The sequence below is a fragment of the Crocuta crocuta genome, unplaced genomic scaffold (assembly GCF_008692635.1).
Source record: "Crocuta crocuta isolate KB4526 unplaced genomic scaffold, BGI_CrCroc_1.0 scaffold396, whole genome shotgun sequence".
Taxonomy (NCBI): Eukaryota; Metazoa; Chordata; class Mammalia; order Carnivora; family Hyaenidae; genus Crocuta; species Crocuta crocuta.
The window spans coordinates 3,361,421-3,388,683 of record NW_027533259.1 but is presented as its reverse complement, the minus strand read 5'-3'; the positions used below and the strand labels follow the sequence as shown (position 1 = coordinate 3,388,683).

Here is a 27,263-nt window from a genome sequence, read left to right as displayed (position 1 = left end):
GCACCCCAAGAAAGGTGTACTTTTAACACCCATAGGAACTCAATGAGGATCTAGCAAGGAGTGGAGGGAGCATGTCTACACAGCTCCTGGTTCCTTCCATTCCTTGATTCAATTCAATTCAGTGATATGTTTGTGCCAAGTATTATAGTAGGTACTAGAGGTGAAAGGAACTCACAATCTAGCAAGGGGAACAGATGGAATAGAGAGCAGGAGTACCAGCTGGCACATATTACCACTAGTGTGTAGATCAAGATGGTGGGTGAGACAGAGAAAGCATTGACTTGGATGGGAATATGGTATTTTTATTTGGCTTTGAAGAACAATCATGACTTCCCAGACTGGGGCGGAAATGGGGGGGGGTGGATAATAAAGAGAAGAGTGGGTCCTCCCTTCAACTGCTGCTGCAATGCTGGCTCTAATTCCTGAATTCTCCTGACCTAACTGTAGGAAGATCTTTTCCTCCTTAATGAACTAAGAAACAATGAAGTTTTCTAACAACACTTTACTTAGAAACTAGGAAGAAAAAGTTTCCTATAAAATTATGGACATATACTACCCTACAGATTTCTAATCCCATCTTCAATGTCTTGCTAGGGCCCGACTTGAATGTCACAGTTGAGGGGGATTCCCTATCTATGTCATGTCCCTATATTGGAAAAAGGGTTAAATATCTGGCAAGAAGTAGACTTGAATGGACACAGAGACTGGACTTGGTGAAATCTTCTAAAACTCATCCATCTGTGTTGCAAGCTAGCATCAGCTACAGCCTTACCAGCAGACTTGATTCATGCATCCCAAAAATCCAACTGCCTCACATTAGCTATCTGTCCCGTTTGGAAGCAAGACCTTACCGGTGCCATTTCTGGTTTTAAAGCCAGCATGCCTCTTTGGTGCACACCCTCGCAAGGATCCTTGCCACGAGAAATCTTCAGGTTTCTCCTCATTTGCAGAGATGCCCAATGACTTGACGAAGGCTGTCTCATCTAAAGTTACCTGGTCCACCCATTTCTTCTAACGTTAATATGTCACTTGCTCAATAACATCCAGCAAAACATTTACTGGGACATACTATGTCCCAGGCACTAGGTTAGGTACCAAAAACCAACACAGCTATAGCGATAACACATATAATCTCTGTTAATGAAAGCTGGAGTTATTTCTTACAGTTCAGTTTCATCTTAATATATTTGGTAAATCCAAAGTGGCTTGATCTCCTTAACATGAGCGTTCAACTGTGGAGCTGTGAAGGGTTGTTGGTTTGTGCCACAGTGCCTGATTTCCCCCAGAAAGAAGGTGGACAAGGTGGTTAGGGCTCCAGCCAGAACAGAAATGGTAATTTGCCCACATGGATTTGGACTATAATGTCAGCAGAAGAGAACCGAACAACTTTTATAACGTGGTTCCTATGCAAAGCTCATTGAGTTTCAGTTCAGCATTTCCAGGCTCCTTGTGCCCTTCCACAGCCCCAGCAGCAAGAACGGAGTCGATGGCTTCATGCCTTTCTCATCCCCCAGGCAGGAGGAATGGGAGAGGGAGGTGGGTGTTTGTCATCACAAGAGGGAACTAAAGGGTCAAGAGGAGGTAAAATGTGGGTAGAAGAAGGGAAGTAATGGTTTTGCAACACAACCTGGAAGTAGGAAGAAGTAACCAAAGCCATAGCCTTGGTCCTAGATGGCTGGCTGTCACTGGGGCCTGAGCAAGGAGGAAGCTGAATCAGCACCCCACAAGGCTTTCTGGGCTGGGCTCTTGATTAGAACTCTCTGGAGGGTGAGAAGTGTTGCAGTAGGACTTGTATCGGGAAAGAGGCTTGGAGGGATGTCCTGGGAACTGCACGGATTCCTCCCCGCCCCCCACGTAAGCAGTGTGAAGTATGTTGAAAAAGATTAGCAAGACTTTCCATCTAAATCCTCCAAGTTCCTGTGTCTTGAGAACTATGTGTCTACACTGGCAGTTGAGGCCAGTTGTAGGAAATGGAGGGACGAGGGTGAGGAGTTAGCTTGAGGCTGGCACAGAGGAGGAGGAGCCAGAGCTGGAGTATTGTTAGGAAACTGGAGGGGGTGAAAGTGAAGGGTGCATAGAGATGGAACTCTGTTCTTCTCCTAGTGCTTCACTTCTGCCTCATGCTCCCTTCCTCAAAGGAGCAAAATGACTCTGGGCAGGAAAAGAAGTAGGGCTAATGTTTGGATATTGGGGGACAGGATGGATGCAGAATGACAGGAGGAGTTTCTATCCATTGCTGCCTCTCCTTGGCTTTTGATGAAGGCAGCACACCAGGTTATGAGGAAGAGGTTACGGGGAAAAGGAAGAATGAGGCTGCGGAGCAGTAAGGAGGAGCAGCAGAACAGGATTTCCCTTCCTTCTTCACTCTCCTTCCCCCTTGGATTCCCACTGGCTGATAGCAGGTGCTTAGGAAGCTTTGTGGAATTGTCCTGTGGAAGCCTGTTCTTCTCACATGCTGCTGATCATGACTGGGATAAGGAGAATGGCCTAGGGGAGGAGGAAGAGGTGAGACAACTGAAGTCTCAGCAGATGGAGCCTGGGGTTGTGCTAGTGTGTGATGGGGAAGCAAGAGACGGGGAGCACAGAATGCTACAGGTGCCCTGTAATAGATAATGTCAGTGCTTTACCAGCTGAACCACTTTCCCTTGGCCCACTCTGGGGGTCATCTGTGGCTCTGGTGGACAGTTAGGACCGACAGAGCTGTGTGCCTCTGCCTGAGAGCTTTCTCTAGCCATAGCAACTTGGTTTCTCAAAAGGCATGCTAGAAGTGCTAGGGGCTTCTCTCCCTAGGAGTAATCCTTGATCAACGATGGATGGAAATTAGTGGACAAATGTCCCAGTTTCCTTACCCTTCAGTGGGAGAGTTCTGAGGTGTGCTCTACACACTCATATGGTCCTCAGTGAGACTGGGCACCAGTTGGCCACAGTGTTAACCTGCAGGTTAACACACCCCTGGCTGGATTCCTCCCTCCCCCATCTCACTTCCCCATTCTCCCACCATAATTTCTGGTATCACTTCTCAAAGTACTTGAACTCAAACCTTTGCCCCAGTGCTTGCTTTGGGGAGAATAAAAAACAAGCTAGGTCTCATCACAAAAAACAAATATAAATATGATAAAAGATGTCTCCACATCCGCAAATAGCATACCTTATCACGGTATCATGTAGCAAGGTGTACTTGGCCTTTAACTCTGCCATTCTGGTTCCAGGAAGTTTTCCCATAGCATGTAACTAGCAGAGAGAACACAAGGTCATGATTAGGCGTCACCCTCCTTATGCTTAAGGCAGAGATAAAATGGATATATGGATATCTTATAAGATCTCTCCAGTCAACATTAGAGAGGAAACACGCCAGGCAGGTGGTGTACTACAAAAACACTGGGTGTTTGGAGTTAACAGTTCTAGTTCTCTTATGCCTTCAGTAAGCTGGAGGTTCCCAGGCGATGCTCTTACCTCTCTAGACGATGATTTCTTCATCTGTAAATTGAGGGAAGGAATTGAGTTAAATTCTTCCAATTCTAAGAAAACATATTTCTACGTTTAGCAAACAGCCTGAATAGTGTAGGTGTAAGTTAAAAACTTATATGACAGTTTGTAAGTTGAGAGACCTAATAAATTATTAGTAATAGCTGAGCATCTATTACAAGCAAGTGTTGTATATCAGTTATTTCAATGTCAAAGATGTTTTGTGAAGTAGGGATTGCCTCCATTTTAAAGTAAAGTTTAGAAAGATAAGTGATTTGTGTCAAAGTTACAGAGCTAGTTAAAGGCGGTATCAGGATGTAAACCCAAGTGGTCCAGCCCTGAGAACCCACTACCGCTCCCCTGTACCAAAACCTCTCTGCCTCTACTGCCAAAAAAGTATGAGAGTTTATTTGGTACATAAAGTGCTATTATCTGTTCCTTTTTCATTTCGGGTAAAAGAATGATTAGAATTAGATGATTAATAGTAATGGACATCACAGCGCAGCACGGAACACTGAAGTTTTACCACAATGTAGTGAACATTTGTATTAGGTTTACCTGAGCTGCTACTGATGTAGTATCAGAAAATGGAACTAAAGGAAAGATTTGTGTTTATCAACGCCTTGTGGTTCTTACCTCCAAAATATTTGCTGAATCCATCCATTCCCTTCTCCTTTCCCTGGTCCCGCTAGTCCAAGTGACATCCCATGAGAACAAAACCTCCACTGTCCCCTTTGCCTTCCCTGTGTCCACTTAGGGCCTTATCTGTCTACTTTCAGGGAGAATTAAAAAAAAATCAAACAAGGTTTTGCTATGCTGGGTGTCCAAAATGCAAGTGAAATAGAATTAAAGACCTGGGGTGTGAGCCCTGCGGCGCTGTGTGACCCTGCTACTACCTTCCAGTCTCCTTTTCCAGCCTGCTTCTCAAGCTCTTAGTGCACCAGCCACACCGGCTGCCTTTTATTTCTCTAATTGCACAAGTTGCTTTCCTCCTCTAGAGCCTGTGTGCTGGTCATTCCTCGCTCTTCTTGGCTTCACCTCTATTCTTTCTTCATACCTCAGCTTAAATACCCATCTATAATCAGGCCTTCTCTCACTTCTAAATTAAGATAGATACCCACACACACCACTCACCCCAAAAGAATGCTGTACTTAATAACAGATGACATATTGCAATCTGTCGTAATAAATATATGTGACTAAAGAAATGTTACTTCTCAACTCGTATATAAGCACCATGAAGAAAGGGCCTAGGTTAGCCTGTTCTTCACTGAATCCTCAGCCAGCACAACCCCAGGCAGGGTGTAGGTGCTTGGCAAACATGTGCTGCATGAGCGAATGAATGAGTGTGGCTGACAAAATGTGACAGTCTGAGTCTCCACGGTAAGGTTTCATGGTCTCTCTACCCAAATCAGGGTAGAAAAAACATTGTTAAATGAGCTATGAAACCCTCCCTTTTTTGTGAAACTGGGAGAGGCACCTCCAAGCTGGTACCAGACCTGGGTTCCAATCCTCACAACCCTCATTTTCTATATATAGGTAAACGTGTAAACAAGATTTTTAAAAAAGTTTTTATTTAAATTCCAGTTAGTTAACATACAGCATAATATTAATTTCAGGTGTACAATTTAGTGATTCAGTACTTCCATTCAACAACCTGTGCTCAACCCAAGTGTCCTTAATCCCCATCACCTTTCAAACTTATCCCCTCTGGTGATCATCAGTTTGTTCTCTGTAGTTAAGAGTGTGTTTCTTGGTTTTCCTAGCTCTCTTTTCCCTTTGCTTGTTTTGTTTCTTAAATTCCATGTATGAGTGAAATCATATGGTATTTGTCTTTCTCTGACTGACTTATTTTGCTGAGCATAATACTTTCTAGCTCCTTCCACGTTGTTGCAAATGGCAAGATTTCGTTTTTTTATGGCTGAGTAACATTCCATTGTGTGTTTGTGTGTGTGTGTGTGTGTATACACACCACACCATATCTTCTTTATCCATTCACCAGTTGATGGACATTTAGGCTCTTTCCATACTTTGGCTACTGTCAATAGAACTGCTGTAAACATCAGGGTGAATGTGTCTCTTTGAATTAGTAATTTTGTATCCTTTAGGTAAGTACCTAGTATTGCAATCACTGATCCAGGATAGTTCAATTTTTAACTTTCTGAGGAAGCTCCATCCTGGGTAAACAAGATTTTTAAGCCCTTTGAGGAAGTTCTACTTCTCACTATATCAAATATCTTAAAATGTATTCATATGCTGCCTTAAATATAATTTGCATGTAACTTAAGTGTTGAGTTGCTGTCCATAGGTTGGCCTAATGTTACATTTTATAGATATTTAATTAAACACATTTATTTTGGTTCTTCAGTTTTCTTTCTGTATTTTTGAGTTAATATGTAACTTACTTCAGATTCCAAGTATTGTCATTGGTTCCTAAAAACAGTGTAGGACATAGGTACTGTCTGTGCCTTTAAGGTCTAATATATTAAAAAAAAGAAAAAACAACAACTGCAGAGGGGCACTCTTAAGGAAGAAGAATTACTGGGAAAAGGTTATGAAAGGGTAAATGTGTGAATGTGTGTTTGCATGTCTATGTGTGTGATATGAAGACCATGTGGGGGCCAGCCTTGTCATTAGTCAACTGGGTAAGCCATTGGGTAAGGTAATTATGGACTCCTATGTTTAAAAACAAATATAGTATTTATAGTTTTGTTTTCAAGCTGAAAAGATTTTACCTCTCACCCACTGCCCTGCATGATGGAAGCAGAAGGAAATATGACATGGCTCTTGCCCTAAAGTAGCTCACAGTCTGAGAAGATAGACACAAAAGAAATTACATAACAGTTACACTATGCACACTTGTTTTATTGGTAGCAAATAACTACATTTTAACTACATTTGGTATTTGCAGTCATTTCTTTGATATCAGAAATTAAAGCAAATAAGTAAAATTATAAATTACAGACCACTTCCGGGGGATGGAACTTCCAGAATGGTCACGCGTAGGGATTGATGAATCAATCTTCTCCCTCAAAGAAACAATTAATCTCACCAAAATTATCTAACACAGCCATTTGAAGTCCCTGGAAACTAACCTACGGGCACGCAAAAACTTTACATGTATGTATTTAACAAGAATCTGAAACTCGGTAAGAACAGCAGAAACGGTGGCATATGAACCATGAACTGCCTCCATGGCCCCTTGGTCCATGTTGTGGCAGAACTAATCCGGGTGGGCTTGGCTGGCAGTAAAGAGCCTGCATCTCCCCCACCTTCCTGCTGCTAAGGACCTGTTCAGGTGGGCGGGGCAAGGTTAAAAATAGAAAGGCAAGCATCTCTATATCAGAGACATCAGAGACTGTGCACTAAGGGGGAGATACACTGCACAGAATTAGTCCAGCCAAGTCGCTAAACAAATAAACAAATGAACAGCGATAACAAAAACATAACAGCAACAAGAAGCAGCCTGGGAAGATCCAGAAACCAGAGTTGTTACAATATGTTATCTAAAATGTCCAATTATCAACAAAAAATTATGAGTCCCTCAAAGAAATAAGGGGGAAAATGGCAAAAGCTCTTTGATGGGAGGAACAGGTATCAGACTTAACAAAGACTTCAAAGCAGCTATTATAAATAGGACCCAACAATGAAAGGAAACCATACTTAAAGAATTCAAGGAGATGATAATGACAGTTCATCAAATAGTGAAGATAAAGTAGAAGAATAAGAACTAATATCTTAAAATGATGTTCTTTGAGTAGTAAGAATGTATGGGTTTTATATTTTTATGTTTGCTTTTCTGTATTTTCTAATTTTCTATAACATATGTATTGCTTTTAATAATAAGAGGTTATTAAAACATGCTTGAAAACTATTGCTGTAAACAATAGGCATTCAGAGCAAAATTTCAAACTGAAGTGTGCCGTGATCAGATCTGACTGGCAGATACAGACAGATTCTAGGTCAGACTTAGTGAAAATTCAGCAGTGTTTTCCCTAAGTTAAGTCTTTTCTAATATACCAGTTAATGGAAGCCTAGTGGTAGGTGGCCAGGGATGTATGTTGGTGGGTTTTATGGCCACAGAAAAAGCAGGACAGCTAGAGAGGTTTCCTTTCCTACTTGTTTCCAACACTCCAGAAGCCATACTGCCTTTGATGCCTATGAATCTGTGAAGAAAGCTGGCAGGGCAAAACATCTGATATGTCTTTATAGTCTCTACATAAATTGGAAAAGGTGAAGTCATAGATGTTTAGGAAGAGGATTGATAAGCTATCTTTTATTTGATCTACTCTCCTAAAAACAAATCTCTCTTAAAAAAAAAAAAAGAAAGAAAGAAAAGGAAAAAGACCAAACTGTGAAGAAGGGATTTTAGCCTCCTTAAAAATAAAATTCTTAACCTGGATGTAATACTCATCAAACAGTGACTTTCTGTGAAATTGTAAGCTGTCTCCTAAAGCAGGTCTATCTCTGATTGGAAACTTCAGACTTAATTCTAGTATATGAAATGCTTCACTTATAAACATGGAAAAAATAGTTGCATTTTCACACTGCAAAATACAAATGGGCATAGAAAACAAGTTTGTCATGTTTTAAAAATGCAAGATCTAAGAAATAGAGCATAAGACCCAATTCAAATTGCCAAAGGGTATACATAAGGAAAGGTTAGATAGAATGTCATTAAGTTCATAAATATGATTGCACAATAGATACTTGTGTTACTGAATTGCCTTGTTGGTAATTGAGATTGGAAGGAAACATTTACTCTAGAGCTGAAAGTTTAACAAGAGTTCATGATTCATGGATAGCATGTAATGATATGGAAAAAATTTCAAAAATGGAAATTCTAGGACATTCCGAGGAAAGTAAGCACTTTCACCAAGTGAACTTATCTGGAAGGGGGTCAGCATGAGGAAACAATTAGGTGTTTGTGTGGGCGTCTGCAGGGCAACCACAGTGACCACGGTGATTAGCCTCCTCTATTCTTGTTGCCTCTTTGACATTACCTATTGGTTTGATCTTATCCTTATGAATAGTGGGCTTTGCGGGGGTGGGGGGTGGGGGGGAGTAGCATAAACTTGAAAGCGTAAATATCCTTACTATCCTTATCTCCCACTCACCCGCTCCCTTTCTCTACTAGAAATAAACAACATAGCCATTTGAAGCAGTTCCCAAATGTATTTGAGCTCTCAACAATGCTTCATCATGCCTTTTGTTTGACATTCCGCCTTGATTGTTATAGCAAACGGCACCTTTCCCTTACAGGTAACTCAATCACCAAACAAAATTAGGCCACCTGAACTCATCTACATCAACAGATCTGTTTATCTACAATCACACCCACCCTTAACTTCTTCCTCCAAATCTCAAAAATGACATCTTCCTTTCCTCTTGGTTAGGCAAACATATTTGTCTGTGTTTTCAAATATAGTGTATCCTACTTCTTCCTAGACATTAAAGCATCAGTTATATACCTCCTTCTCCTTTATAATCTCTATTTCTTCTTCTTAACTGGCTCAGCATAGCATTGTAGCCAAGTACATCACAAGTGGACTTTGATTGGAATTCCAGCTCTACTACCTTTTTTTTCCTTTTCAAATTCCAGTATAAGTTCTATTATTTTCAGGTGTACAATATAGTGACTCAACAATCCTAAATATTACTCAGTGCTCATCGTAAGTGCACTCTTGTTCCTTTATTTCCCCCAGCCCACTGCCTACCTCCCCTCTGGTAGCCATCAGTTCTCTCATTTGAGTCTGTGTTTTGGTTTGTCTATTTTTTTCTTTGTTTTGTTCAGCTCTATTACTTTTTGACTTTGTAACTTGGAGTATATTTAATCAAGCTGTGCCTCATTTTTTTTAGTTTGTAAAAGACAAAAAGACAAGGAGTCCCCATTTCATAAGTCTGTAGTGAGAACTACATGAATAATTACATATGAGGTATTTGGCATAGTATCTAGGATACAAATAAGAGCTTAATCAATGGCTTAATTATTATTATCATTATTGACATTATCCTCAACCTATGGATGTCCTTCTCACTTAAAAAACAACAAGAACAACAACACAGGGGCACCAGTGCAGCTCAGTGGAGCCTCAGACTCTTGATTTCGGCTCAGGTCATGAATCCCAGGGTTCTGGGATCGAGCACCACATCGGGCTCCACACTGAGCATGGAGCCTGTTTAAGATTCATATTCTCTCTCTCCTCTCTCTCTCCCCACAATTCTCCCCTTCCCCATCTGCCTCTCTCTCTCTCTCTCTCTTTCTCTCTCTCTTTCAAAACACCCCCAAAAAACCCAAAACACACACACAAAAAACAAACAAAAACCACAATAACACAAAATCTATCCTGGATGCTGTGCTCCCCTCTCTCTCTCTCTGTCTCTCCTTCACTCTCATTTCAGCTTTCTTTTTTTTTTTTTTAAATGTTTTATTTATTTATTTATAGGAGAGAGAGAGAGACAGCATAGGCAGGGGAGGGTCAGAGAGAGAGGGAGACACAGACTGAAACAGGCTCCAGGCTCTGAGCTGGCAGTCAGCACAGAGCCCGACGCGGGGCTCGAACCCACGAACCGTGAGATCATGACCTAAGCGAAAGTCGGACGCTTAACCGACTAAGCCACCCAGGCGCCCCTCATTTCAGCTTTCTTGAGGAGTCTCTGCTCTGTGTCTCCACTCCCTTACCTTCTGGGCACTCAGGGAGTCATAGTCACTGGCTTGCCAGTACTTCACCAAACTAATGGGCAGATGACTAATTTCTCTGGCTGATTTTGATATTTTTCTCTTAACCATTATTTTCCAGTAATTTGTTTATGATTTATCTTGATGTGGTTTTCTTCAGCCTGAGATTTGTTCAAAATTTTGGATCTGTGAGCTTATAGTTTTCATCATGTTTAGAAAAATTTCAGATGTCAGTTTTTCAAATATTTTTCTGTACCCCCCTCCTCTCCTTCTGTGATTAATTATTCATGTTTGGCCACTTGATGTCCACAGATCGCTGAAGTTCTCTTTTTTATCTTACACTCCTTTTTCTTTGTTTTATTTTGAATAGTGTCTATTGCTACATCTCAAAACCTACCAATCTTTTTTCTTTAGTGTCCAATCTGCTATTAATCCCATCTAGTGAATTTTTCATCTCAGATACTGTATTTTTGATTTTTAGAAGTTTAATTTGAGTCTTTGTATAACTTTCTCTTTCCTCATTATGTTTATGCTTCCATCCACTTTTTTCCAACATTAAAATGTGTATAATATCTGTTCTAATGTCCTTGTTAATTAATTCTGTTTCCGTGTCTACTCCATTGTTTGATTTTCCTCCTCATTTTAGGTCGTATTTTCCTGCTTCTTTGCATGCCTGACATTGTGAATGTTATGCTTTTGGGAAGTGGGTTTTTAAAAAATATATTTTTGGGGCATTGTGAGTCACACTTGAGTTTCTTGGAAACAGTTTGATCCTTTCAAGGCTTACTTGTAATCTTTGTTAAGGAAGTCTAGAATGATCTTTTGTTTAAGGCTAATTTGGCCCCACTGCCGAATCAATACCTTTTCTATTCAGTGCCCATATGTTAGGAGGTCTTTCTGCCCTGATTTGGCTCTATGTGAGTTCTAGGTATTGTTCGATACCCTCCTCTCTGGGAATTTTTTCTCCAGCCTCAGCATTATCCTCCCTCACAAGCATGCACTAACCAATATTTCTCTGCGGGTCTCTGGAGCTTCCTCTCTGTGAAACCCTGCCCTCTCCTCACCAATATATTTTAGCCAACTTGGCTTCCATGAATCCCAAACTGTCTCCACAAATCAGCAAGATCACCGGGTTCTGCTTGGGTTCCCTCTCCCTAAGCTATCATTAATTGGAAACACTGAGTAGTGAGATGGGGCGATGATAGCTCTAAATTTATTTGTTTACCTACTACTCACCCCCGCCAAGATTACTGTCCTGTGCTATCTGTTGTCCAAAGTTTGAAACCCATTGTTTCATCTAATTTGATTTGTGTAAGGTAGGAGGGGGGTATATCTTGTTCCTATTTCTCCATCTCAGTTGGAAATGGAGCCCCAATGACCTCTTAATTATTATATTCAAATGATATTTCTCTGTCCTTAGGTTACTTGATAACTTTGTGACATTTATTACTATTGACTTATCATCATTCCAGGAACGCTCTCCTCTTCCATTTCCTGTACTATATCATCTCATGGTTCTCTCTCTTACTCTTCCATTTTCTTTTCTGGTCCTCCCTTTAAAAGCTGGTGTCCTCCTGGATTTGGTCCTTATCCTTTTCCTCTTTCTCAATTACTTACTTTCCCCAGGGACTCTAATTTATTCCCATAGTGTGAACTACCCTGATGGCCCCCAAACAGGGGAGTCTGCAGGCTGCTATTGGTCTATTTAGAACTTGATTTGGGCAAGGGTCTTGTAAGACTATGGGAGTTATGGTTAAAGAATAATAAATGTCTTCTTTGTCTAACACATGGAATACATGAAATTATTTCCTTAAACAACACAATATCAACATTCAGTTATCGTGACCATTTTTTAGAGAGAAATGTATTATTGTGCAGCATTTCATCTATAGACTTTGCTGAACCAAATACTGTCAGATAGTTTTATAGAATAAACAGAATCTGTAACTCTTTACTGAGCACTAGATAACTAACCACTGCCTCTGACTTCAAGTCATGTCTCTCTTGAGTCATGCTGCCAGCAAAACACAATTTAAAAACACAATTGTCATCTTGCTGTAAACCCTTCAAAGAATCCTATCACCTTCAGGATTAACTCTAGCCCAATTAACATGGCATACAAGGGCTTTCATTATCTGGCAGCCACCACCCTCTCCAAACCTGTCTCCTCCCTTTATGAACCTCCCATGACCATTTCACTTCTGGGTCATCTCCTGTGAATCGCAGAATGATGTCTTTCCCCTCGCCCCCAAAGATGTCCACATCCTAATCACTGACATTTTTAGAGATGTTTTACCATCATTATAGAGCAAAAGGGATTTTGCAGATGTGATTAAAAGTGTGGACCCTGAGATGTGGAGATCATTATGGATTACCTTCTGAGCCCCATGTAATCACAGGAGTCCTTAAAAGCAGAGGATCTTTCATCCAGATGGCCAACAGACATTCAACGACATTGAAAAGATGCTCAATGTCGCTCATCATCAGGGAAATACAAATCAAAGCCACACGGAGATAACACCTCTTACCAGTCAGAGTGGCTAAAATGAACAAATCAGGAGACTCTAGATGCTGGTGAGGATGTGGAGAAATGGGCACCCTCTTGCACTGTTGGTGGGAATGCAAACTGGTGCAGCCACTCTGGAGAACAGTGTGGAGGTTCCTCAAAAAAATTAAAAATAGAACTACCCTACAACCCAGCAATAAAACTACTAGAAATTTATCCAAGGGATACAGGAGTGCTGATGCATAGGAGCACATGTACCTCAATGTTCATAGCAGCACTTTCAACAATAGCCAAATCATGGAAACAGACTAAAAGTCCATCAACTGATGAATGGATAAAGAAGATATGGTTTATATACACAATGGAATACTACTTGGCAACTGAGAAAGAATGAAATCCTGCGATTTGCAGCAACATGGATGGAACTGGAGGGTATTATGCTAAGTGAAATAAGTCAGTCAGAGAAAGATACCATATGTTTTCCCTCATATGTGGATCTTGAGAAACTTAACAGAAGACCATGGGGGAAAGGAAGGGGGGAAAAGTTACAAACAGAGAGGGAGGGAGGCAAACCATAAGAGACTCTTAAATACTGCGAACAAACTGAGGGTTGATGGGAGCTGGGGGAGAGGGGAAAGTGGGTGATGGGCATTGAGGAGGGCACTTGGGATGAGCACTGGGTGTTGTATAGAAGCCAACTTGACAATAAATTATATTTTTTAAAAAGCAGAGGATCTTTCCTGGCTGGGTTAGAGAGATGAAATGGAAGGAGGAGGAAATATTGGAAGTGTGAGAAGGACTTGACTTACCTGAGGAAGGGGTCATAGGACAAGGAATGTGTGTAGCCTCTAGAAACTGGAAAAGGAAAAGACCAGATACTCTGGTAGAGCCTCCAGAAAAGAATGTGGACCTACCTAAACTTTGATTTTAGTCCATTGAGATCCATGTTGGACTTCCAACCTACAGAATTATAAAATAATAAATTTGTGTTGTATAGGATACTGAGTTTGTGGTAATTGGTCATGAGAGCAGTGGAAAACAAATACAGTTCCCAACCATACCATGCATGTTATATTCCCTTATCGTCAGTTTCTTCTGTCTCTTGTCCACTTGGAGAATTCTTATTCCCCCTTTTAAACACCTCGGTGGTCACCACCAGAGACATCGCCAGGCAGAATTACTTCTTTTTCTATCTTTTTAGACGCATTTGTTATTGTACTCATTGTACACTATTATCAAAATATGTTAAAACATGTTTCTTCCCTTCAGGCTGTGTACTCTTTGATGATGGAATCCCTACCCCTTTGTTCATCTTCGAGCCCTAGCACATGGCATGGTATCTTGTAAGTTCTTGATAGTGTTCACTAAACTGTTTGATTTCAGCTTATCTTAAAACGAATGATGTAGTTGGAAGAACTCTTGTTCTTTCTCTTCCTTTCATTCCAAGCTCCCTGTCAGAGAAGGTGGGCATAAAAGAGGAAGAGAGTAAGGTAACTTGACCTGAACATAGACTCGAAAGAGCAGAGAATATGCTGTACAAAATCAGCTGCCTCGCCCACAGCTTCTCTCCGCCCTTCTGTCTGGTTGGTCTGTGTGGCTGGCAGGTGCACAGGATGAGCAGAGAGGCCAGGGACTGTTCTCCCGCAGCTGTCGTGTTCCTCCTCTGGTGGCCGTCATAGGAATGTGAGGGGGAGGCTACCAGAGGCAAACAGGGCCTCCCAAGAGTTAAGGCATCACGTGCAGTGGACATTGTGGATGAGTAATGCAACTGCTTAGCTATATGTAAGACTTCATGTTAAGTTATAATAGCTTTAAGATAACGTGCAGCCAAATAAATAAAAAGCATGCCTAAACACGTACATGCTAAAGGATGGCCTTCCTTTAAAACATTCACATTTGTCCCCCTGAAACTGTGATGACAGGTTATCAATCATTTATACCTTGTTTAAAATTTTTCCCCTTTTCTTCCAAAGATCATGAGGACAAATGGTAGCAGGTTGGAGTGGTTCTGAGCCTGGGAGGCAGGAAACGAGCCAGATTCCTCTTCAAGAGCTTAATTAAGGTTCGCCTTAATCAAAGGGTGAACCAATGATTAAGAGCAAAGAGCCTAACTGGGCCAGAGACATGAGAGGCAGTCACGTAAAGGTCAGAACATAACTGGAGTCAGGAAAAAGAGCCAGGTTAAAACCAGAATGATGAATGTCACAGAAGATGAACCAGAGGAGTAGGCGTTGGGGGCAGGGGTGGCATGGACCCCAGAAAGGATTGTGTTCCCAGCCAAATCTGACCCATCAGCTTTCAGTCTTTCACATCCAGAGGTCCCACCTCTAGTGCACCTTTAAAGATCTTGAGCGGGTTTAGGCAGTGAGAACCCTGAAACAAAACTGGGGCCCTCAAAGGTGAGGGCGTTTCTCACACAAAAGTTGTGAACGTATGAAGGTCATATCCACAGCCGGTCAGTTGTTCATCCCACTTTGTAGTTCACAGACCAGAGCCAGTACTCAGACCCTGCCCTAAGGGGCTGTCAGTGTAAATGTGGGTTGGACCCCAGGTCTGGCTGCTCTTTCTGCTGCTGAGTAGGTGTGGGCACCCACCTTTCCGGCCTCCTCCATGCACTGATAGCGCCGCCTCTCTCAGCTGGCTGTAGGCCAGGGATCCCCAGCTCTGGGCTGTGAGGTTACAGGTAAGGGATGTAACCTCTCCCCACAACAAAGAAACTTGGGATTTCTGGTGCCTGCCTTCCTGTTTTGAAGACACTTCTGCCCCATGGTGCTCTTGCCAGTATTCATAAGTAACAATTTATTTAGTGTAGACGCATCCAGGAAGCCATGGGCACCAGCAGCACCCTCCACTTCCCTTTCTAGCGGGCAGATTGTGACGGACAATAAAGCCTTTCACTGTTGATTGCAGAAGTGTTCTTTAAAAAAGAACAAAACCCCAAAGTTGCAGCTTGAATTTCCCCATTGATACCATAAAATGGAAACTTGGGAGCAGAATATGGGGATGTTTGAGTTCCACTCTTGTTTTTTTCCTCTTTTTTTCCAACAAGAACATTTTTTACTTGAAGCATACTTCAGAACACATGGTGCTAAGAGATACGTATAAAACACTTCATCCAAGAAAAACAGAATACACATTCTCTCTAAGTACACACAGAAGAATCCCCTGGTTATCACAAAAAAAGAGAAGCTTGGGAAAACTGAAATCATACCAGGTATATTTTCCAACCACAATGGTACAAAACTAAAGATGAGCAATAAAACAAAGCTGGAATATCTATAATGTAAATATTAAATATTTAACATGTAAATATTATACGACACACTACTGCACCAGCAATGGGCCAAATAAGAAATTAAAGAGCAAATCAAAATATGTCTCAAAACAAAAGAAAAACATAGTATTCCAAAATCTATGGGATGCAGCAAAAGCACAATATTAGAGTGAAATTTATGCTATAAATGCTTTTATTAAGAAAGAAAGTCAAATAAACAACTTAATATTATACCATGAGGAACCNAAGCTGGAATATCTATAATGTAAATATTAAATATTTAACATGTAAATATTATACGACACACTACTGCACCAGCAATGGGCCAAATAAGAAATTAAAGAGCAAATCAAAATATGTCTCAAAACAAAAGAAAAACATAGTATTCCAAAATCTATGGGATGCAGCAAAAGCACAATATTAGAGTGAAATTTATGCTATAAATGCTTTTATTAAGAAAGAAAGTTCAAATAAACAACTTAATATTATACCATGAGGAACTAAGAAAAGAAGAAACTTAGCTGAAATTTAGTAGAGGAAGGAAATAATAAAGACATATCAGAAATAAAATAGAGACCAGAATAAATAATAACATAACATTGAAAGTAATGACCAGTTTTTTAAAAAAAAAATAAACAAAATTGCCAATGCTTTAACTACATTACCTAGGGAAGGAGAGAAGACTCAAAAACCACAATGAGAAATGGAAGAAAAAACAACACAACAGATACCACAGAAATACATAGTGTGATCACAGAGCACTATAAACAATTATATACTAACAAATCAGATAACTTAGAAAAAAACACATGTTACCAAGATTGAATCATGAATCTTGAACCCAACAAATAGGAAAGTTTTTTAGACAAATAACAAGAGTGAAAGTTGAATTCAGAATCAAAAATCTTCTAGCACAGAAAAGCCCAAGACCACATAGTTTAATTGGTGACTTCTATCAAAATACATTTAACAAAATAATGACAGTCTTCATCAAAATCTTACAAATAATGGAAGAGAGGGAGGAACACATTAAAAAATCATTCAGTGAGGCCAGTATTACCCTGATACCAAAGCAGGATTAAAAACAATACAAGAACAAAAAAGTGTAGTTTGTGTGATATAAGTCTAGTCCAGCTTTCTTTTGACATCCGTTTGCATTATAAATGTTTCTCCATCCCCTTGCTTTCAATCTGCAATTGTCTTTAGGTCTAAAATGAGTCTCTTGTAGGGGAGTTCTGCTCTTGTTAATTACTGGTGGGGGCTTTAAATCCTAGCAGGATGTTTAGACAAGCCATTTAATGTTTTATCCCAAGCATTTTATTCTTTTTTATTCTATTGTAAATGGAATTGTTTTGCAATTTAATTTTAAAATGTTTGTTGCTAGTGAGCAGAACCCATTCAGTTTTGTTCACTAAAATTATTAACCATGAAAATAGAGCTCAATCCTCATTACCCTGGTCAGCCTTTTTTGTGTTCTACAAATGTTTAAGTTAGGGCAGAATATCTTTGACCCCCTTGTTCACTTGATGTATCCTGAGTATCTAGAATAAACTGACACTGAAGTGCACAAAAATATGTAATGAGTGAGGCCATTATATCTCATACGTTCCTCAAGTAGAGTACATATCTTGTCAGTGCTGAAGTCTTGCTCGCATGTCTGTCCACCAGATGAAAAATTCTCTGAAGGCAGACATCATTCTCGTGTCCCAAGAACCTTGTATAGTATGTGACACAGGGCAGGTACTCAGCACATGTCTGAAGAAGCTATCAGTATGTAGTAGAGTTGGGGTGTGACATGAAGGGTTAAACATACCACAAAAGGAAATTTCAATATATAAGTTTCCCTCTCCACATACACGTGTGAATTGGGCCAAAATGATCATCAAGGACATCACCACAAGAATATAAAGAAGTCTAGAAGGAATACCAGCAGCCTGAAGGGCGTTTGTGTGTGTGTGTGCATGTGTGTGTATGTGTGTAAAGGTAAGAAGATATAAACCTGATACTGATTGTGACAGATTTATGGATTGGTTGACTGTGTGTGGAATACCCATTACGTATACAGGCTGGAATGGAATAGTAAGTGTCTTGGAAGAGAAAATTTGTCACACATTTTCTCCTGACAGCATGCCACCCAGAGGAAGTCTTCTGTTCAACATGATCTACCTCTGACGATGCATCACTCTGCCATGGTTGATATTAATAGCTTCAGGAGGTTGGTGGGCCAAATTTAAGTACCGGAGAGATTCAAATCCATAAATAAAGCAGAATATCTAATACATAAATATTTGAATCCTAACAAAAACTCTTTGAAGGGCAAGATAATAGAATTTTTAAATAACTAAATGGATATCATAAAGTGTTACATTTAAACATAAGGTTAGATCCTAAGAATCTTCTTGAATAATGTACTAATATGAACCGCTTAGTGACCTTATAAATTTTTTGAAATACTGTAATTGAATGGGAACAGATGGATAGCTATTACCCATGGCAATTATATAACAAATTATCCTGGAATTTCCTCAGAAAAGGGTGGAATATTCAGAAATTAACATAGTTTTCCAAGAAATCTGGTTTTTATGATATTTGGAGACAGTTTGTTAGCTTGTCTTCATTTTGGACAAAGGAAATAAAACCATATAATACCACCAAGCATAATTTTAACTTTCTTCACTTGATACCAACTTTGATACCAAGCAAAATAAAAACAAATGAAAAACAAAAAAGTTAAAAAATAGATTGTAACAAACATTTCACCAAACACAGCTGTTTCCAGTTCACTAAGTCAACTATTACAAAACCTTTTAATGTGCCTTCTGGCAAACAGAAATAGCCTCATTTCATGGAAATGCCACATTTCCAATTATTTCTGATAGCTTGTAACAGTTTAAGGATATGCAACCATTTCTACAGATTTCTTTTCATTCCTTTTTTTTTTTCATTTCTACAAATTTCTGTATCAGGACACTACCTACTCTTTAAATATATATCAAATAGGCCTTAATCCATGTCCTAACAGCATATTTCACAAGAGCAAACTAGTAGCCAATAGTTTAAGTACACTCTGCAGATGTTTTTAGTATGTACAATTTAAAAATAAAATTAGAGAATTAGTTGGCAATATTTAAAATTGGTAGATTTTTACATAAAAATGGAATTTTCAGCTTCTCTTGAAAAATTGCTGGATTTGATGACACTGGATTCATATTCCAATGTTGCAACAATCAATTGGCATTTAGCAGAGGCTGACTTTCAGAGATACTAAAAGAGTATATTTTAAAAAAAGAACAGTTTGCCCCACCCATGCAATGCATGGCCTATGTACTAACACCTAGGCTGTTTCAATCATTTATGTTACTTTCATGGACCTTGTAGGCATTTGAGATTGGAACTCTGTACATATTTTGTGCATATATATATATATATATATATCAAGGTAGAAAATAGTCAACTTATTAAAAGAATGGCTCCATTCATAAAACTCCTGCACAAACCTTTTGGAATGTTGTATTCCTGGGCGGTGTGTCTGTCTTTTGCCTACTTGTGTAGCTGCTGGAGCCCAAGAGTGTCTGACTGCATCATCTGAGGTTTAGAACCTAACACTTTAAAATTTGAGATTTTTTTTTACTGTTTTTCCATTTCAGCTCGTGATAATTTTATGAAATAAACTTGAATCTGACAATTTTTAAACTAATTGAGATACTTAAAATTCATTTAAAATGAAATATTATATTATTTGGATGTTGAAATGTGTTTTCGTTTCAGTAAAACACCATGGGACAAAAATAAGCTGAAAAGATTATGAAAACACTGTGGAAAAATGTATCAGTCAGTTAATTTTGTTGGGGCCAAAACACAGGAAATATTCAGTTAACATAAGTGAATTCTATTTTTCATTCATTCATTCATTCATTCATTCACTCTTTCATTCATTCATTCATTTCATAATAAGACCCAAGATAGGTACAGTTAACTTAGGCTGTCATCAAAGAACGAGGCTTCTCTGTGCCTGCTTCCTCTTCCTTATGGTCACAAAATGGCTGCTATCCCTGTGGAAAGTCTGCCTTTCAGAAAAGTAGTAGCACAAAGGGTAAAGAGAACAAAGCCTCCTTTTTTTTTTTTCCCAAGATTTTTGTTTTCTTATTCAGGAAAGTCTTTTTTTATTACTTTTTAAATTTACTTTTTAATTAACATAAAGGACTTTAAAAAAAAATCTACAGATAATATCCTTGCAGTTAATTAACCCTTTGGTCCTGTACTTTAGAACTTGACAAAAAAATTATAATTTGTAAGAGAAGTGCAGATAAATTCCAAACAACTAACTCCAATAGTTATCATTTTAGTGGAAGTTTGAGCCAAATAGGAAGTGAACATCCAGTAATGTAATCAAATGAGAAAATTATTTCCAGGCAAGTCAGGCACCAGCACACTAGAGATCTCAACAGGGGAATTATAAGGACAAAAAGAATTTATTCAGAAATAGCATAACTTATGACTTGCGGTAAGATGGAAGACTGGATATTCCATTAAGGTAGGGACGAGTTCCATTTCTCCCATCACTGTATCTCCAAGGTCTGCCCCATGCGGAACTCACAAATACTTGAGCAAGTGAAAGCAAGAACACATGTGACTGCTTAGCAAATAATAGTCTTTCAGTAAATATTTACTAAATAAATGAGCAATTGCTGAAATGAATTTATTTAATAAATATTTACCAAGGAATGAATACACAAAGTACAAGTTAATCATTCTTCTTTTATCTCTTATTAAAAGTAATGCTTGGGAAACAAAAGCAAAAACGAACTATTGTGACTTCATAAAAATAAAATACTTCTGCACAGTGAAGGAAAAAATCACCAAAACTAAAAGGCAACCGATGGAATGGGAGAAGATATTTGCAAATGACATATCTGATAAAGGGTTAATATCCAAAATCTATAAAGACTTACCAAACTCAACATCCAAAAATAATCCAGTTAAAAAATGGGCAAAAGACATGAATAGACATTTTTCAAAAGAAGACATCCTGATGGCTAACAGGCACATGAAAAGATGCTCAACATCACTCATCATCAGGGAAATGAAAATCAAAATTACAATGGGATATCACCTCACACCTGTCAGAATGGAGAAAATTAACAACACAGGAAACAACAGGTGTTGGTGAGGATGCAGAGAAAAACCGAACCGTCGTGCACGGTTGGTGAGAAGGCAAACTGGTGCAGTCTCTGTGGAAAACAGCATCAAGCTTCCTCAAAAAGTTAAAAATAGAATTTATGATCCAGCAATTGCACTTACAAGGTATTTACCCAAAGGATACAAAAATACTAATTCAAAGGGGTACGTGCACCCTGATGTTTATAGCAGCATTATCAATAATAGCCAAATTATGGAAAGAGCCCAGATCCCCATCGACTGATGAATGGATAAAGAATGTACATACATATGACGGAATATTACTCAGCCATCAAAAAGAAAGATATCTTTCCATTTGCAATGACTTAGATGGAGCTAGAGAGTAGCATGCTAACCGAAATGAGTAAATCAGAGAAATAAATACCGTGTAATTTTACTCCTTTGTGGAATTTAAGAAACAAAACAAAAGAGCAAAGGGGGGAGGAAAGAGGCAAACCAAGAAAACAGACCCACCCTTAACTATGGAGAACAACTGATGGGTACCAGAGAGCGTTGGGTGGAGAGAGTTAAACAGGTGATGGGAAGGCAGCTCTGCTTACTACTTTACCACTAATGTACATAGGTGTTGGGGATTAAGGAGTGCACTTCTCGTGATGAGAACTGGATATTGTATGGAAGTGCTGGGTCACTCATTTGTACACCTGAAACCACTATTACATGTATCATAACCAACTGAAATTTAAATAAAAACTCAAGAAAAAGTAATGCTTAACATTATTGAAATATTGCTATGTGTCATATGTTTTATGTATATTGTCTCATTTAGTCTTCACAATTACCTTATGAAATAAGTATTACAATCCAGATTTTAAAAAATATTTTTAAAAATTTATAAAATTTTATTAACTTTTATTTTAACAACAACAGCAACCAAACTCAAGACGGTTGAGAAACTTGACCAAGTTTGTGACCAAGGTCACAAAGCTGGTAAGAAACCTTGCAGGGATTTCACCACAGTCCTAGTCTGTCCATCATTTTTGTGAACTAAGGAAGCTCAGAAATGAGTAGCAAAGTCTTGCTGATGGCATGGAGACAGTGTGAAACATTTAGAGAACTTAAGGAAATATAGATTGGCAAACATGAAATACCATGCAGAGGTGGATGATATCCATGAAAGGGTACTGTGTCAAATTGATGCTGTGAGGAAGGATGGGCGAAGAAGGCATACTAGTTATTTTTGATATCACTTATAGTGTGAAACCAAGAGACAGTAGTCAAAATTACTTATAAGAAAGAGGGAGGAGCACCTGGGTGGCTCTGTCAGTTGAATGTCTGACTTGGGCTTAGGTCATGATCTCATGGTTCCTGAGTTTGAACCCTGTAGTGGGTCTGCTGCTGTCTCGGAGCAGAGCCCACTTCAGATCCTCTGTCTCCCTCTCCCTCTGCCTCTTCCCCATGCATACTCTCTCTCTCTCAAAAATAAATTAAAAATTTTTTTAAAAAGAAGGAAAAGGGTATGATATGATAGTTTGAATATAAAGATAACCATTATAACAAAAGCACAGATCTTCCTAAATTCCAGAAGCACAGACATATACAAATATAAAGGAAAGATAAACCTTGAAATAGAATTATACTCTAGAAAGAGACAGGGATCAGGGTGGAGGGACTGGGGATAAAAGTTAGAATTCTTCGAATATACTTTGTTTTGGAGAGATGATGTAGAACATTTAAAATTTAAAAGGAATTCTAAAAATTGAAAACAAAATAAATCGATCAAACACACTTATGTATCAGGTTAGTGCATAATTGCACAATCATAAAGAAAAATGTATAGGACAATTAGAGAAATATGGATACTGACTGGATATCTGATGATATTAAGGCATTTTTGTTGGGAGAGAATAATGATGGCATTGTGACTACAATGTAAGGGAATTCTTGCCTTTTAGAGATGCATATGGAAATGTTTATAAATAAAATTCGTGGATAATTTAGGGATTTGCTTCACAGTAACCTGGAATTTGGTGGTGTAGGAAATGAATGGGGGATAAAGCAAGATTGGCCATAAATTGAAGCTAGGTTGTGGGCACTCAGGTTAATTGCATAATTTTCTTTACTTTTGTATAGGTTTGAAAAATGTCATTAAAGGGTTATACATTTCTTGATAACCAGAAGTGCCAGAGTTTAGATATCCAAGTGAGTGTTGATCTAAAATACTTTAAAGGTTATCAACTTAATCAAATAGTGTTATGTTGTGTCTATATATAATTGTATATGATAAAAATTATTATACTTAATGATCAGAACAAACAACTTTGCTTTTAAACAAAGTCCCTATCAATTGGCTTGATTTCCTATCTTAATCACCAAACTTAGCCTACAGAGAGCTAAAAGAACCTTTGGCTCTCCTCAAAACCCACATCTATCCTCAGAGAATGAATACTTGCCTGTCAAAGAGGTGATGAAAAGAACTTGCCAAAGAGCTAGAATAGACTATATTCAACTAGTTTAAAAAGAAAGCATAAAGGAATAAAATTCACATTTTGATACTTTGAATATGGTTCTGAATTTCTCATTAGAGACAACACTTTATTCCATGGAAGACAAGAGAGTGTTAGCAATAATTAGTATCACATCAAAGGTTTTCACTGAGGGTATCCTTATCCTGAGCATTGAAAAAACAGATGGTGTAATTATCAGTGCGTTGTAAACTGTCGTGGATTTACAAATGGGTTATTGAAGAGATGAATAGAATGTTAGTCTTACACACAAACTTTTGAGAAAATGTGAACAATCTATAGTGCTTGGATGAGGTTTCAGTTTAAGAGTTAACATACACATAGTAATATCTGCCAGAAAAATGCAGTAGGGGCCTTGGATATGCTCTCATTTAATTCTTCAAATAATCCTGTGAGATAGGTATGTCACAGAGAGGCTAAGGAGAGAAACGAGGGTTCAAATTTCCTGTGACTCCAGAGTCCCTCCTCTTTTCATTCTGCTGCTCTGCCTTCTGCCATGTTAGCTAGAATCAGACAACAAAGCTGACAGGCCTAATACTAACTATTGATAATTTATTATCTTTAAAAACACGAGTTTCAAACAATCACATTTCAGTTCCATCACGTTTAATTATAGAACACTGGAGGCATTCCCATTAAAGTCAGAAATAAGGTAAGGAAGGGTGCCTGATAAGAGCATGGTCATTGAATATGATTCAGAAAATGTGTACCAAGGCATTTAGACAAGAAAACGGTGTATACGTGAGAAAGGAGAATGATCATTATTTACATCTGATATAAATGCCTACATGAAAAATACAAAATAATGTTATAGTGCAATAAGGTGACCATTTATAAAATAAATTTACAAAAATATAGCTTTCTTTTTTAAATTTTTAAAAAAATGTTTATTTTTGAGAAAGACAGGGTGCGAGCAGGGAGGGGCAGAGTGAGAGAGGGAGATACAGAATCTGAACCAGGCTCCACGCTCTGAGCTGCCAGCACAGAGTCCGACACAGGGATAGAACTCGTGAACTGTGAGCTCATGACCTCAGCCAAAGTCTGGATGCTCAACCGATTAAGCACCCCCCCAAAATATAGCTTTCTTAATAAATTTGAAAACTTATTGAAGAAACAATCTGATTTGTAATAGCAATGGGAAAGGTAAAAAAAAATCTGGAAATAATCATTAGGAATGTGAAAATTTGTATATAGAAAACTACAGATACATAGGGAAATATAAAAGTAGATTTGAACAAATGTCTGAGGATGACAAAAATTCTTTAAAATAGGCCATTTACCTCTATAATCAATAGAATTTCAGAACATAAAAGATGATTATAAAGTACAGTTGAAACAAATTTTATAAAAGGAAGACTGTTAAGTGTGAAATTTGCCTTTCAGATTTAAGATGTATTCTAAACCTATGAGATTTATTATTTTAGTTTATTGTCAAGTTGGTTTCCATATTAATACCCAGTGCTCATCCCAACAAGTGCCCTCCTCCATGCCCATCACCCCTTTTCCCCTCTCCCCCACCCCATCAGCCCTCAGTTTTGTTCTCAAGTATTCAAGAGTCTCTCATGGTTTGCCTCCCTGCCTCTCCCCAGCTATTTTTTCCCCTTCCCCTCCCGCATGGTCCTCTGTTAAGTTTCTCCTCTTTCACTTATAAGTGAAAACATATGGTATGTGTCTTTCTCTGCCTGACTTATATCACTCAGCATAACACCCTCGAGTTCCATCCACATTGCTACAAATGGCCAGATTTCATTCTTTCTCATTGCCATGTAGTATTCCATTGTGTAGATAAACCACATTTTCTTGATCTGTTCATCAGTTGATGGACATTTAGGCTCCTTCTATGATTTGGCTCTTGTTGAAAGTGCTGTGTGAACATTGGGGTACATGTGCCCCTATGCATCAGCACTCCTGTATCCCTTGGGTAAATTCTTAGCAGTGCTATTGCTGGGTCAAAGGGGAGTTCTATTGTTAATTTTTTAGGAACCTCCACACTGTTTTCCAGAGGGGTTGCACCAGTTTACATTCCCACTAACAGTGTAGGAGGGTGCCCGTTTCTCCACATCCTCGCCAGCATCTATAGTCTTCTGATATGTTCATTTTAGCCACTCTGACCTGCGTGAGGTGGTACCTCAGTTTGTTTTGATTTGCATTTCCCTGATGGTGAGTGATGCTGAGCATCGTTTCATGTGTCTGTTGGTCCTCTGGATGTCCTCTTTGTTGAAGTATCTGTTCATGTCTTTTGCCCATCTCTTCACTGGCTTGTTTGTTTTTCAGGTGTGGAGTTTGGTGAGTTCCTTATAGATTTTGGATACTAGTTGATATGTCATTTGCAACTATCTTTTTTCATTCCATCAGTTGCCTATTAGTTTTGTTGATTGTTTCCTTTGCCATGCCGAAGCTTTTTATCTTGATAAGGTCCCAATAGTTCATTTTTGCTCTCGATTCCCTTGCCTTTGGGGACGTATCAAGTAAGGAATTGTTGCGGCTGATAAACTATGAGATTTAAATAGTAAATTGGGGCACAAGGTGTTTTAAAACAATAATTATTTTAAGAATTTATACTCTAAGCCAGACAACACAAACAAGCATACACAGACAAATGAGAAAAAATTATGGATACAGATTCGTATATGTTGAAGAAATTGTCTGAATCATTTTCATGCACAGCAAGGCATGTGAATGGCACATTTGGGAATTCCCAATTATTTTGAAAGATGTGAAGAAACCGTATTGCTTTCTAAAATCCCAGCATTGTACTAGGAAAGTTTTAATATGGGTAAACTATATTTTGGTGGCATTTTTATATAATCTAATGACAAATTAAGATTATTATACACATCAATCCAGAATTTGCTAGAATAGTTAGTCGGGAAATTGGAAGACCCGAGCAGCCTTGGTCAGGCTTGGACAGATCATTTAGCTTTTCCTAGACCTGTTCACTCATCTCTAAAATGAAGGCGTTGGTCTTCATAACATGAAACATCATTTCCTGAGGTTTATGGCACGGTGAAAAACTTGCAATTGCAGTTTAATGTTAAAGTTCCTTTAGTAAATTTACCAAACACTATTTGTTCTAAATATTTTATATCAATTGCTGGAATATATGTTTAGTATATGCACCTTCCCCCCGAGAGTGTTATTTTGCTATTTGCTGTAGTACTGGTGTTCCAAAATATGAAAAAACTCAAGAAATCACAAGGAATTAAGTCTTTATGAAAGTGAACAATTCCACAACAAAACTCCTTTAAATATTTGGAAATTGGGTGTGCTGGCTAAATGCTCACACTGTTTGTCCTATTAAGCTGTTTAGAACTCATATGTCCTAAAAGTTTATTTTACTTTGCAGATGGACATCGTAATAATATAACCTGGAGCAACTACTGACACACCTGGCCACTGTCAGAGTGATGGAGGAGGCGTTCATCTTGGGTGCCCTAATGCTCTGAATCCAACCTTATCCTATATGTTCTCTCAGTAGCCATTCCAGAAAGGAAAATCCTATAAAGTTTGCTTCACGTGTAGATTTACTGATCTTCATTAAACAAAAGATTGTGACACATTAAACGAAAGATCCCACCATGATGTAGTTTCTCTCTCTTTTGTCCCCCCTCTGGTCTTTTTTCTTTGTTTCTTTGTCATCTTCATCCCACCACCTCCATCTCTCAGAGCTCCACTTCA

The 27,263-nt window shown here is 38.7% G+C and overlaps 1 protein-coding gene and 1 long non-coding RNA gene across 6 annotated transcripts in view; one reads left to right on the top strand and one right to left on the bottom strand.

Moving 5' to 3' along the window:
* CCDC146 (coiled-coil domain containing 146) overlaps positions 1-27,263 on the bottom strand; it is a 116,078-nt gene that overhangs the window by 36,561 nt on the left and 52,254 nt on the right. For all 5 annotated transcript variants that reach the window (XM_077746987.1, XM_077746985.1, XM_077746990.1 and 2 more), the window contains one exon: positions 3,149-3,231. In XM_077746987.1, coding sequence (XP_077603113.1) covers positions 3,149-3,231 — 83 coding nt within the window. The remainder of the gene's footprint in view (positions 1-3,148; positions 3,232-27,263) is intronic.
* LOC144217430 (uncharacterized) lies at positions 1,788-27,144 on the top strand. The gene is made up of 3 exons (XR_013330906.1): positions 1,788-1,854; positions 13,920-13,993; positions 26,932-27,144. It is a non-coding gene; the product is annotated as an uncharacterized LOC144217430 (long non-coding RNA).